The sequence below is a fragment of the Podarcis gaigeae genome (assembly GCF_964106915.1).
Source record: "Podarcis gaigeae genome assembly, chromosome: 1".
NCBI classification, from domain to species: domain Eukaryota; kingdom Metazoa; phylum Chordata; class Lepidosauria; order Squamata; family Lacertidae; genus Podarcis; species Podarcis gaigeae.
In genome coordinates, this window is record NC_139678.1 from 69348047 (window position 1) to 69361912 (window position 13866).

Here is a 13866-nt window from a genome sequence, read left to right on the forward strand (position 1 = left end):
TTCCAATCTTCTGTACACATGTTTTTCAAGAACATCATGAATGCTTGCTAGATTTCTCTGGATCATATTCCAATTTCTAACCAACATTCAATATGGAGACTACTTAATTTTTCAAGGTTTTCTTTCTCATTGTCCCATTTTTCACTCTTTCACCTTCTTCCTTCCACATGCTGCTTATTAAGCATCCTCAGAACAGCTGCTGTAATACTACTGTCCAGCAGTATTTCAAATTGCCACATTTGTGTGTGCTTTCCTTCCTTTATACCAGCCTTTTATTCTCACAATTTAAGAGAGAAAGACTTGAACAAATTGTGGCTTATCACTGGTGTGGCACAAATTACATCATAATGCAACCCAATTGTCTCTCTTAGTTCATCAACAGAGAAGATAGTGAAACTTCTCTTATAAAACCCTTCCATGCAAAAGCTCGTGTTATGCTAAGTTTTAAAAACACTTCTTATTTTACTACACAGGTAACTTGCATCTTACAGTTATTTAACTTATAAGCTTTGCACGAGTGGTGAAGCAATAAATAATAAACGGAGAGCAGAGGGAAAGCACTATCCATTTATTTATTTATTTATTTATTTCCACCCACCCACCTGTCTGGCAGCACCTAGTGGATAAGTTTGGGAAGGAGGCATGTGGTCTCTGGAAGGGCCCTCCCTCCTCATTCCCAAAGCAGGGCAAGCACTTAAATGACTTTGCAAAGTAAGCGGGAGGGTTCCCAAAGCTGGGCAAGCAGTCCTCCACATTGCAAGGGGCTTGGTTCCAGGGGTTCCTGGCTTTACACATTTTTGTGTATATGCATGGACCCCTGGAACCGAACCCTCGTATAAGAAGTTACCTGTATTGTACTTCTTGGTTTGCGATTACTGACAAGAACCAGAACTGAAATGCAATGATGTCTGAAGGCAAGAATAAATCCTACATATTCAAGTCCTTCAAATAGGTTAATACAGTATGGTAACAATGGAGGGAAGCTACTTCCTAAGACTTGCCATTTCATATTGTATTGATATTCACATGCGTGCAGAAGAACCTGAAACTAACTGAAAAATATCTAACATTTTAAAGCAAGCCTATTTATCTTGTTTAAGAGTAAACAAGATAAAACACCCTGCCTTGTCCTCAAAATGCTGTGTCATGGGCATGACTTCCTAGTTGTTTAAGAGCCAAGGAATCCAGTGACATTTCTAAAATCTATGTTTGCTATGCAACCTTATTAACAGAGTTGTTCTTACCACTCCACCGCATGTTACATTACTCTTTCAGGAACTAAACACACTTTGAAGTATTATTTCTTATCAAAGTTCACTTACTCAAAAGTTATGTAAGATCATATTTAATGTTTTAAGCAAAGCTTAAGCCACACACACCACTTTGCTCACTCTGGGTCATTCCAATTTTACAGCAACATAATAGATATAACACACCAGCTTCCTAAAAATAAAAAAGAAGCTCAATCACAGGCAATCTAAAAATATTTATCATAATTTGGTAACATACAAGCAAGTCACTTAAGCCATAAGAATGTTTCAAGGAAAAGGCATTTCAACTAAACTTCTTTTATAAGAGGATGGTAAAGTAAGTGTTATTAATATGTTCCTGTAGATAATAGAAGGTGGGATACTGCAAAAAACTAAAAGAACCATTATCACCGCTTTTAGTTGCCATGGTTTACCGACATTTTAACTAAGCAACAAAAAACTGCAACAGATTTTTAAATGTTCTATTTTGGCATCTTTTGATGGCAGTAATCACTTCAAGTCATTATTTACTTCTTAACACAGACCTCCAAAACCTTTAAACGGGTTAGAATGTCTGAAGATAGGGGAAAGAGGAATGAGATTATTAGGATGCATTCTTCAACTAGAAATCAGATGGATTACTACTAATAAGCATTTTCTTTTTCTAGTTGGAAGAAATCTGGAAAACCAAAGCAAATGTATAATTGCTTCCTAGGTATTCTTCTGAAGTTTGTGGAAGAATTAATAGTGACCTCTCTTTCTTCTGCACTAACATTTCACCAAGCAAGCAAAAAAACAAAAAACCCAAACAAACAGCAAAAGAGGCATAAACATTTAAAACAAAATTAAATGCAACTGCATTCTATCCAGCCACTAGCAGGACAGTAGGGAGTCTAGGATCCAATGAAGAACGATGGTGCTTCCTATCTCCTAGTAGGAAACTAGGCTGTGGCAGTACACATAAAGGCAATTTTGACAGCTGGCACTAGCCCAACATTTTGTGGAGGCTGGAGATAAGCTAGGAGGGAGGAGGAGGAGGAGGGGTTAAGAAACCTCTGCTCTCTATCACTGAAGCTTTTCTTCTTTAGACTAGGACTAGGAGGACACATTACACTGGAGAAATCCAGTAGCTCTCAGAAAGTAATGTGCTCTAGATTCCTTACATTGTAGGACTCTACACAATATGCAAAAATTAGCATTCAATTGCTAACAAAAGGCACACTCCACACCAACTATATGAATCTTGAAAACTGAAGCGCAATTCTCAACACTTACAAATAAGTTCTGCTGAACTCAATGAGGATAATGTCTGAATAGGCAGACACATATGAGGTTGTAATATAAGTTATATTTAAATAAGACCGCTATTCACAGTGCACAACTATGCACTTCATCAATAATCTTAAACCGGGGTGGGGAGCCTGTGAACCTCAAGAAGTTGCTGGACTACAACTCCCATTATCCCTGATCAATGACCATAATGGTTGGGGATGATGGAAGCTCAAGGGTCACAGATTTTCCACATCCTAAACTTTGAGACTTATGTATTGCACATCTGTTTAGCTACCTATTGCATTTATCTCTCACACTTCAACTAAATAACCCAGGACAGCATTTTAACCTCACAACTCCATGATGGATGGATGGATGTATTTCATAAAACTTATACTCCTGTCTGCAGAAAACCTCAAAGTGATTTACAAAAAGAATGATGTACGTTAAACTGATATACTGGTGGCCTTCAGTAGCACTAATGGCAGAGTGGTAATTTTCCTCATTGAAGTCTAATACTTGATACATGCTTTTCAACCAAAGTGCAACCAGTCCGGCAATGGACACCCACTTTATTCCAGCTGCAACTGTCTACAGCTCAGTTGTTGTTGGCCAGCTGTAAACTGATTATGAGTTGCATCCAACACTGTCAGAGCCCAAGAATGCACTTCTGCTGATGCAAAAATATGTCACAAGCCTCTCCTCCCACTCCTGCCCTCAAGATCTACTTGGGGAACCCTCCAGAACAAATTATGGGAGCACAAAGGGGGGGGGGAGAGGAAATGAAGTCATACAGCACAAGCAGGTGTGCATTGCTGAATTTCACCTTATAATTTTATTTTGCTCAAATGTGATGTGATGACATGACATCTACTCCAATCACATATAAAAGGCTGTTTAGTGAAGGCCTGTGGCTCAGTATTAGGGCACATGTTTTGCATGAGAAAGGATGCATTCTTCAACTAGAAATCAGATGGATGCTCATTTCTTGATGTTACCAGGAAAGACTCTCAACTGAAACCCAGAGCACTACTGTCAGCCTGTGATACAAGATTGAACTAGATGGACTAACACTGTTGCATGATATAAGACTGCTTCCTATACAGTATTCCTATGTTAAGGAGCAGATGAGAGCCCATTTTTAAGAGTAAGATAGGTAAGGTAACTGAACCCTTCATTGTACGTGATCAGCTACCTAGTTCCCATTACTAAGAACATATTGGAGTTTCGTTTTACCACATATAAGCATAACTCAAAGATCCACAAGCACCATAGTTAGAACGTATTAATATCATTAAATACTGAATGAATTACTTATAACAATATACAACCTAATATATGAACAAAGCTCTAGTCTAGGGTCAATGCATGTTTTTCAGATTAAGACTTATTGAACAAATCATGCACAATATACACAAGTCTTTTTATTTAGCTATATTGATGGACATCTCACAACTTTGAGAATTAAAAAAATTAAATGACAAGAAACTTTCCAAAAAAATTTTTAATATATACATGAGAAAAAGGATAAAAAGTTTCAACCTGTATACACAGTACTTCTCTGTAATCTTTTTATTAGCATTATTTATCAGGACAAAAATCCTAAACGTGCATTTACTGTATATAAAAGACCTACATTTGAAGAACAATGTTGTTAACATTTGGCCATTACCTATAGAGCTCAGACAAGAGGCAAGGACTTTGCTATTTAAACATATGCCAGGAAAACTATGGGCTGTGCTTTCAAAATGATATAATGCAAGTCTGATTAAAGCTTACAATATAATATCATGTTTCAATGCCCAAAAAGCAAGCCTAGACCATTAAGTGAACTGGTACCAGTTATAATGCAGTATTTCACTCAATTGTATCACAATATTTCCTCTGGCAAAAGCTTCAAATTATAAGCACATTTTGCACTTATGCTGAATATGATCGTAATTCCAAATTTCTGCTTATCACATGTTGTGTAGCAGCCATACTAGTGATCTTTTTGATACTACAATATTAATGTGAATATTACTTTTGTTCAAAAAACCCAAAATGTTGCATATTAGCCATATATTAGCATATTTCCCAGAACTGTATGCAACTGTTAGTTTATTAATTCAGTTTCACGCCACAAGCAAAATATGATGGAACATTGGAATGTGTAATTTTTTAAAACCTATGTAGATAAATAGACTGAACATGTTTGTTCACAAACAGCAATAATTTTAAAACCACAATATAAAAATAGACCTAGAAAAGCAGCTTTCCCCAATTCCTCTTGAAGCCATGATACAATCATTTCATTTTCAACACTGCAGGCTACATGACCACATCTGTTGACAAGTCCAAGCCCCAGTCTTAATTGGTCAATTAGTATGTCTCTTTTATACCTCCATAGTGATGTCACTTCCTACACTTTCTGGGTTCTAAAGCCATTGTTACCTATGGTGACTCAGGTATCGCCATTCTACCTCTCCAGAAAGAGTGATTTACCTTATCATAAATCACCTACATCTGTTCTGAACCATGTGTGTAGTACAGGCCAGATGACCTACTGCACACCAAAGAATATGAAAAGCATAGCAGACTCTCCTAGTGTCAGCAATATAATACAAGCTGCCACTGGAAGAGTACTACCATCCTCAATTATGTGACTGTTGCCACATAGGCCCAAGTCAATTCAGATAAGGTATTAGTCAGTCAGCCATACAAATATATGAGGTGATAGCCCATTTGGGCATAATTTTACTGTCTATATGAAGCCTCCTTCCATTCTAATATTTACAATGTAGGTCTTTCAAATGTTTCAGTACTGTACATTCATCTTCAGTTAGCTTAATTGATGGAAAACCAAGGGAAAGCATGGTGTGCAAGAAAGTCCCACAAACCATGTGCCGAAAACAGTCTTGTACACCCTTCTCCTGCTGCTTTCTGCAGCCTCAAAGCTTTCAGGCTATGTTTGGACGTTGTCTGTTTAAAAGAACACCACACTTTTCAAAGCAGGCACCACGTTTTTGAAATTATACCAAACATTAGCATCTAGTTAGTCTTTATTCTTTTAATAAAAACACTGTAGTTTGAAATGCCATTAGAAAGTCCATCAGCTGTTCACTCAAACACACAGCATCATACTGATGTTTTGTTACTCCTTTCAATTTGAGACGCATGTTAGCTAGTTTATGAGTAATAGTAACTATTACTCCTTAGGAATTATTTGAGAAGACTTGTTTTGGTAAAGAGTAGGTTTCTCTGGCCTAACTAGATTTCAAGTCTCAAGGAACAACCTGAACAGAAAGGAGCCCAGAAACTGTCCCAACTGCAGTTTCTGAGTTACGAAGTTCGCTAACCTGCAGTCAAGCTGACAGTTCGGAGCTGAAGTCTGTGTGCTGCATTACTTATGAAACCATTAATTCCAAAAGCCTTAACAGGCTTTCCCTTCCGATCACTAGACCGTCTCAGATCTCTTACAGGGCTCTATTACCCACCAACCTCCTTTCAGCTTGCCTAACCTAAAAACTCTGAAACTGCGCCCATATATGGGCTAACAGCATCCTAGGCTACAGCTTTAAAAAACCACTTTTCGAAAGGGGCAGTTTAAAAACTCCGTCGGTGCCACGATCGGGCACTCCTGCCTCGTTGCCCAGAGGCGGCGGTGGCGGCACTGGAGCGGCTTCAGCCCCTGCCACGCTTCCCCCCGGGGTGGAGGAGGCTGCCATGTGCCTGAGGACAATGCTGGAGGGAGCGCGAAGGCGGCCTGACAGCGGGGCCGACCACGGGCAAGGCCTTCCCTTCCGCCCCGTCCACACTTCGTCAGCAAGGCCTCTCCGCTCTCCCTCCACGCCGCCTACTTCCCTCTTCCTGCCCACGTTTCGCACAAGGCAGCTCGGCGCGGCGGGGCGGCTCTCCTGCTGCCACCGGCCTCCTCCCGCAGCAGCCCCTCCGCGTGTGCGTGTGAACGGGGAAAGTGACACGCGCGACAACCCAGTTTCACCCCCCTCCGGCCAAGTTTCCCTTCACTCCGGAGCTTGGAGGTGACCTCCCTTGTACCCTTCACAGGGCTCCCCCCGCCAGGCTCCCTTCCCCTCGCCAGACCCACCGCGCACGTAGCCTTCCCCTCACCCCGCCCGGCCCCGCATGGCTGTTTCTCGGCTCCCACGCCCAATCTGCCCTCCGTCGGCGCCTGCGGGCCTAGGGCTGCCTCCTGCCGCCCGCCCGCCCGCCGCCCGGCCTGGTCGCGGGGGTTGCCCCTGTTGGCGCGCTCCGCTCCCGCCCCGGGCCGGGCCGCGCTGGCGCCTTGGCCGCTCACCTCGTTGAGCTGCCTCTCGGCCGTCTCCCGCAGCGTGGAGTCCATGGTGCCCCGCAGGGCCTCGATGATGGTGTTGGGATCCATGGCGGGAGGGTCGAGGCCCGGCGAGGCGAGGCGACGCGGAGGAGAGCAGGGGCAGCAGCGCCGCTCGATGCGCACATGGACCCGCCGCTCCACAGCGGCAGCCGGCGGCGCGAAAGGAGGAGAGACGCGCCAAGGCCCCGGATAGAGCTGCTGCTCGCGGCCGCTGGGAGGCCCGACGCCTTCCGCTCGGCTCTTGCCGCCGCCGCTGACGGGCATCATGGGAATTGTAGTCCGTTCGGAGCGCTTCCCACTCAAACGGTGGTGGCGCAAGCATTGGTCGTGCAGAAGGGGGAAACGAGGACAAAGTGTAACGTGTGGATGCTACGTGTGTAGAATAAGGATCAGGAAATATAGTGCTCTCACTGGTTCCATTAGTGCAAATATAAACGACTCTCCCTTGTATGTTTTCGGATAAGGCAGATGCGAAGGAGGGTGCTAAGAGACAGCAAAAAAGTGATGGATCGAGCCTTGAAGCGCTCTTGTTTCTTCCTTGGGTTTTCTGTCCGCCCGCGTTTTCTACTGCTGTAACGTTGGACAACCAACCGTCAGCATCCGTGTGAGGTATTGAACACTGGCCGCATATATGCAAACACAAGCTATTGACCACTATATTAATCCTATAGTGTTTTTATGGCTATGCCCAAGTACATATTCATGGTTTTATAGTCTTGGGTAATCAAATTCACCCCAACGCTCATCCTACTGATTTGCAGCCCTTTTGACCTGTTATATCTCTTATTCTCCCAAGAAAAGATCCAGTCGAGCTGGAGCCTGCAGGCCAACTTTGATAGGTGAGCAGGACATCCTCGTCAATCAGACAAATGTACAGAGTGCAAATTGCCTTTCAGAATATTCTACAAGACCTAACCATTAGCTAATAGGGGGCTTTGGGGGCACTTTAAAAGGGGCTTTGCGATGCCTGACAGTCAGCTGATCTGACACATATATATGTATATGTATGTATATATGATATTAGGCACTCACAGCTTGCCTGCAACACTAAAACATGGTTTGTTTAGCTTTCCCATGGTTTGTTTGTTCCTAACAAACAACAGTCATAAGCCATGGTTTGTTGTTGGGTTATGAACCTTGGCTTGTTCCATCATTTCAAGAGCAAATGAAATGGAAAGAGAGACAGAGCTGCACACGAACTTCAGATGTGCCTCAGTACAGTCCTCCCTAGATTTCTTCCATTAAAGTTTTGGAGTTGCAGACCTCCTAATCCATACACCAGGGGAGCCTCTTGTAACACATAACTCTAGTCTCTGGGGTTCATGATGTACATTTTCTAAAACAATTTTAATATATTCAAAAATTATTCATTCAGATCAGTTTAATATGTAAAATCTGCTGCCAGAATAATCTCCTACAATATTTTCAGTTTGAATAGGACTGCCTGCTACTCAGAGTCTCACCAGTTTAGTGTTGGAAGTAGGCAAGTCTTTTGCAAGCGATGAGTCAACACTTAGATGAACTTTAAACAGTCAACAGACTAATGCAAGGAGGGAGGAACCAAGACAATGAGAGCCTGGGGAGAAACAGCATGATGAAAGATGAAAGAGACAGAGGAAGTATGTAATGAATGTGAAAGTATAGGTAGGAAATTATTGTAGTATAGAACAGAATATAATTATATGTAAATTGCTTTGCTTTGGTATAATTACACCATAGATAAATAAATCTGGAACAATTAATACAAACAGTATTTGCAGATCATTTAAACATAGAAAATTAGTTATTGTTCAAATCGTATAGAAGTCTATCTTATTCAGTCTTTTGAGAAGTCACCTTGCATCTACCGATACGACGTTGTGAAATCTACCCCTTTTATGACAAAGAAGATGAAACCCAAAATCTTCATTGTATGGAGGTGTGGTGTGCACAATCTCACTCTCCACTAATTTGGAAATGGGTTCTTATGAAACACTCCACTTCCACGTCTATACATTGAGTATCCTCCTCATGCACTTCCAGTTCTGTAAATTATTTGTCCTTGACACTAAGTTTTCCAACAGCCTATCTCTCTGCCCTTCTTCCTTGCTGTATCCCTTCCTGCCTCTTTACTCTCCAACCTAACCATAGTTAGCCTCTGAAAGTCTCCTGATATGTTACTCTGCCTATTACTCCTTTGTGATCCTTACACATAAAATATACAGTACGTACAAGAAAAGATAACACCTTCCAGAACACCTGTGTGAAACCTCTTTTATTCATTTTAATATATACCACCTTGATAATGTTAGGTTGAATAATATTTTTATTGTATTTATTTAGCAGCATGAGTTTGACCAAACTGCGGGAGGCAGTGGAAGACAGGAGTGCCTGGCGTGCTCTGGTCCATGGGGTCACAAAGAGTCGGACATGACTAAACAACCAAACAACAACATTATTATTATTATTATTAATAATATTTACATTCACAAACCTTGTAAGTAATTTTGGATGTAATCATGATGTTTCTTGTAGTAACTAAAGATGTTAGGGGGACCACCCAAAAAGTATGTTTTTTTAAGAATACCCTGAGTCCTTCAAAAGTCATCTTAAAAGGATCAGAGCAGGTGATAAAATTGTAAATGATAAAATTATTATTATTATTATAAATAAATAAAATAAACATAAAAAGTTCTCTGCCAGAGGTCATTCAAGTGTTGAGGCAACATCTTAGTTTGTGCCTAGCCATGTACTGTATCTTCAAAAGTTCTACTTTTGAGATACGGTAAGTTCCAGTGAATTCTGATATCACATAGTTGAGGGTTTGTGGTTATTCCTCTTTCCTCGACTACAAGAAACCATCACAGTTCTGTTAGGAACCAAAGTTAAAATATCCAGATCAAAATAAATATCTGACCTGCAGTGTTCAAGATGAATGCACAGATTTCATGCAGATCGTTGCTTGTGGGGTAAAATTAGTGCAGTACTCATAATATCCACACCACCCTCCCAAATAAAACACTAATCCTGTTTAGCAGCTAAGTCCACAGTGGCTTTTCATCCTCACATTAACTGCTGTAAGTGACACTATGTGCTTTCCAGGACAGACCTTTGGGCTAGTTCTGTTTACTAATCTCATTATAAGAAATGCTCCATCAAGTGTTGGGAGTATTCTGCTAGTGATAATTCATATGTAACTATAGTGCTCTTTTACAATGGAAAATAAACTTCAGACTATCAAAGGAAGAAAGTTCAAGTAGAGGAAATAAGGGAATTAAAGTGTGGAGATGCAGCATAATAAAGAAAAAAGCAGAGACAAATTAATAAGGGTATATATGGAGAGGAATTAATCTATCATAATTGCATAATGCCATTTTATTTACTTTGAACTAGTGTGTTTATACATCAAAATGATTCTTAAATAATAAAGAAAAGTGGAATTTACAGATAATTTAGAATGACCAATTCTTTTAGCCTTTTAGCTGCAAACTCCATTTTAAACCCTTGCTGATTTTATCTTGTCTCTACAGAAATACCTTTCAATAACTTAACATTTGTAGCAGGCTTCCTCAAACTTGGCCCTCCAGATGTTTTTGGCCTACAACTCCCATGATCCCTAGCTAGCAGGACCAGTGGCCAGGGATGATGGGAATTGTAGTCACAAAACATCTGGAAAGCTGAGTTTGAGGAAGCCTGAAAATTTTGTAGGAAGGTTCTGCAAGAGAAAAAACCTGCTTTAAGGGTAGAAGAGTTGTAACTCAAAATGTTGATCTTTTGAACCAAACAGATACATTTCACTGAAATATCAAAATGTAGTGGGGAATCTCATTTTTCAGTTGAATTAGTTGAATTAGAGGCCTGATCATGCATCCCACTTTCTCCTATCAATGCCAAGAATGAACCATACCTGAAATGCCTTTGTTTCATTGGTCCTTTCAAGCGGCATAATTCAATGCCACTATTCCAACTACATAGTGTCATGCCATGAAAGGGCCTCATGGCTTCCTGCAGGATCAGATATTCTGGTGATGGTGGTGCTGTTAAAACATAGAAGCATAGCCAGGAAAAAGGTAGCAAGTGGAAATCTTAATTATCTCAATAGGGATTAAACTGGTTTACATTTTCATTCAGTTTGCTTGAGGATCAGGTAGTAAATCTATTGGTGATCTATTTTACTGAAGTAAAATTTATAGTTTAAGATTACTTTAGATTAGAACTTATTCCTGGAACATTGATACCACTGAGAACAATCACTTCAGACTGAATAGTCAACTATAACATGTGCTGAAGCTGTTAGTCTTTCAGCTTGTACTTTCATTTCTGTTTGGTATACCGTAACAAAGATACAGTCTTAAATAACAGAAGACCCAATTACCAAGTCTGATCTAATTTGCGACAAGGTATTATTAGGCAGAGAAACTTTTATACACAGCGTATGTCACTTTTCACGTTTAATTTAATCACAACTTTGTAGAGCCTAGTGGGCTGTGTTCACAGCTAACAGTTTACAGAACTGTAGCTGGAAGTGCCCGTACCACTATAGTCATCGTATTTAATAATGTGTTAAATGGGCACTGAAAGATCTAACAATAGTTCCAAAAGAAAGAGTTGTTCAGCGAGAAGGTCCTTGATATCTGCTTTAGCTCTGGTGTGAAGATTTGGGGGACTCTTGTGGTGGGGTATCTGTCTGCATACCTAAATCCACTATAGTGGAACAACAGTTGTTGAACGCTTCGGAAGCTGAACAATTCAGAACCCAAATGCCAACTACCAGGAAGTGAATGCTTCTGTTTTTGAACGTTCTTTGGAAGTCGAACTGCTTCCTGAGAGTTTTTTAAATTTTTGCTCCATTGACTTTGCCGACTGGCAATTGCGCCTCAGTTGTTGAATGTTTCGGAAGTCAAACCGTCTTCTGGAATGGTTTATGTTCGACAACCGAGGTTCCACTGTATATTGTTCGCTGTACTCATTTTGGAAGGTACTATAAATGAAGAGAAGACTGTGGAACTATGCAGTGGAAAATAGAGCAGGGGTGGCTAACTTGCCAACATAACCAACAATCAAAGATGATGGCAGCTGAAGTCCAACAACATCCAGAGGGTGACAAGTTAGTCACCCCAGTCTTATTACCTCTCCTTCTTCTCCATTCTTGACTCCTCCCCCCACTCCCATATTAAAGCTTTTGAGTTAAGGCTGTTAAAAATCATACTGTGCAGGACTATTTACAAAAATATTGTAAATTGTATGAGTGTTAAGAAAGATGTAAGATTATTAACAATAGGACACCATTAAGATAGTTAAAAGGAATATGAAGATAAATGAAAATATAAGAAAAGATAAATTTTGGATAAATATTATGCTAAAATTAAGCTTTTAAGGTTTGGGTAAAATTATCTAAAATTAGGGACACAATACTGGAAAATTATAATATAAGAATTGAAACAAGGTGATAAATTGCTGGGTAAAGCTCGGAAAACTTGGAATGCAGGAACGAGAGATGCGAGGAAGTCCAAAGAAATGAAGAAAATGTGGTTATTGAAAAATTATATGTTATTTTGTTTGTTTTTTCTATTGTATTAAGAAAATCTTTAATAAATATTAAAAAAAATAAAAAATAAAAATCATACTGTGCATGTTTGGCATACATAGAACAAGGAAAAATCCTGCACAGGACCTTTAATTCTGAATGCCCCTAGATGATGCTGCCAGATTACATGGCTTCAGCGGGAACATATTATGATTGTGGCAGTTATGGCTTAGTGGTGTTTGATTCGGTCTTACTGAGGTTATTCAGCTCTAGGTCTGGTCAATGCTTGGATGAAATACTTTCAAGGAACCCCAAGTATGCCACCTTGAGTTCAGTTTAGTGGATTGGCCAGCATTTTGCTGAAGTGTCCAATTTGACTGCCTGCTACATCTTGTTATGAGTTGGGGAGGGGTAGGCTACAGTATATGCCTGAGCCCTGCTTCTGTTTACTGGATCCAGAGATTCAACTGCTGGAAAAGCCAGGCCAGTCAATGGTCCGTGGGCCTCCCTCCCTGGTTAGTTAGAAAGACAAAAGGCCTGAGGCAAGCTGGGAAGCCAGAGAGACAAAACAAGATGTTTGATTTCTGTTCAAATCCAAGGTTGTGGCTATGGGAGAAACAAGACCCTTTTGGGGTGCTAATGCTGTGAACCCCTCCATCGTAGGCTCATGTTGTATTTATGTAAATAAACTATATTATCATAAAGACACCAGTCTCCACTGTCCCTCATTCCAAAGAAACCGAATCCAGGGTAAGTGCCTGGAACCCTTAGAATCTCACACCGCTTGGAGTAGCATGAAACAATATTAACATTATAGACATTCTGTAATGTTTAGAACTTAGCAGCTAATGCTGCTTTTTAAATATTTGAATGCACTTGGCCTTCAGTGTTGTGTTTCACAACCCACACACAGATATGCTGCATAAGGTTGCCATATTTTAAAAAATAAAAACCAGGACACTTCAAAAGTTGAGCTTTTTTAAAGCAAACCCCCAAAATTGCTAAGCTTTTTAAAAGAAAACCCAAAGTTGTTGAGATTTTTTTTTTTTTTACAAAAACACCTATGGCCCTAATGCCACATCATTAACCAAGTCGTGTACACCCTGTTGTGGTTTTCTCAGTACAGGAACTTCCTTCAGTTTTGTATCAAAACGAATTTGAAGTAAATGTCATGGTGGTATATAATTAGGGTTTCTGCTTGGCTGGTTTTAAACTGGCTATTTAAAGTAGCTAGTTTTACTGGACAGTCTTTTTGACAAGGGGAAGGTAGGTTGTACGCCATTCACTGTTCTGTATATATTGGGAGGAAGTGATATCCCTTTGAGGAAATATTGGGGAAAAGAGGCACACAAAGAAGCACAAATCTACAAAGTTCAACAAATAAGTTTTACTAGCATGTTTTATTTAAGTACTACCGTCCAAGCTCATAATACAACATTTTGCATTCCTGCTTGTGAAGAAATCCCATACATTTCAATCAAGTTGCAGCCTGCAGCCCATTGAAC

General features: G+C 40.3%; 1 protein-coding gene across 2 annotated transcripts in view; it reads right to left on the reverse strand.

The window, feature by feature from the left end:
- Nucleotides 1-7145, reverse strand: part of IPO7 (importin 7) — a 39667-nt gene extending 32522 nt beyond the window's left edge. Inside the window, exon 1 of one of the 2 annotated variants that reach the window (XM_083724746.1) lies at nt 6820-7145. In XM_083724746.1, the coding sequence (XP_083580872.1) occupies nt 6820-7122 (303 nt within the window). In that variant the 5' untranslated portion in view covers nt 7123-7145. The remainder of the gene's footprint in view (nt 1-6819) is intronic. The other variant, XM_083724747.1, reaches the window with a different exon arrangement.
- Nucleotides 7146-13866: the final 6721 nt, after the last annotated feature.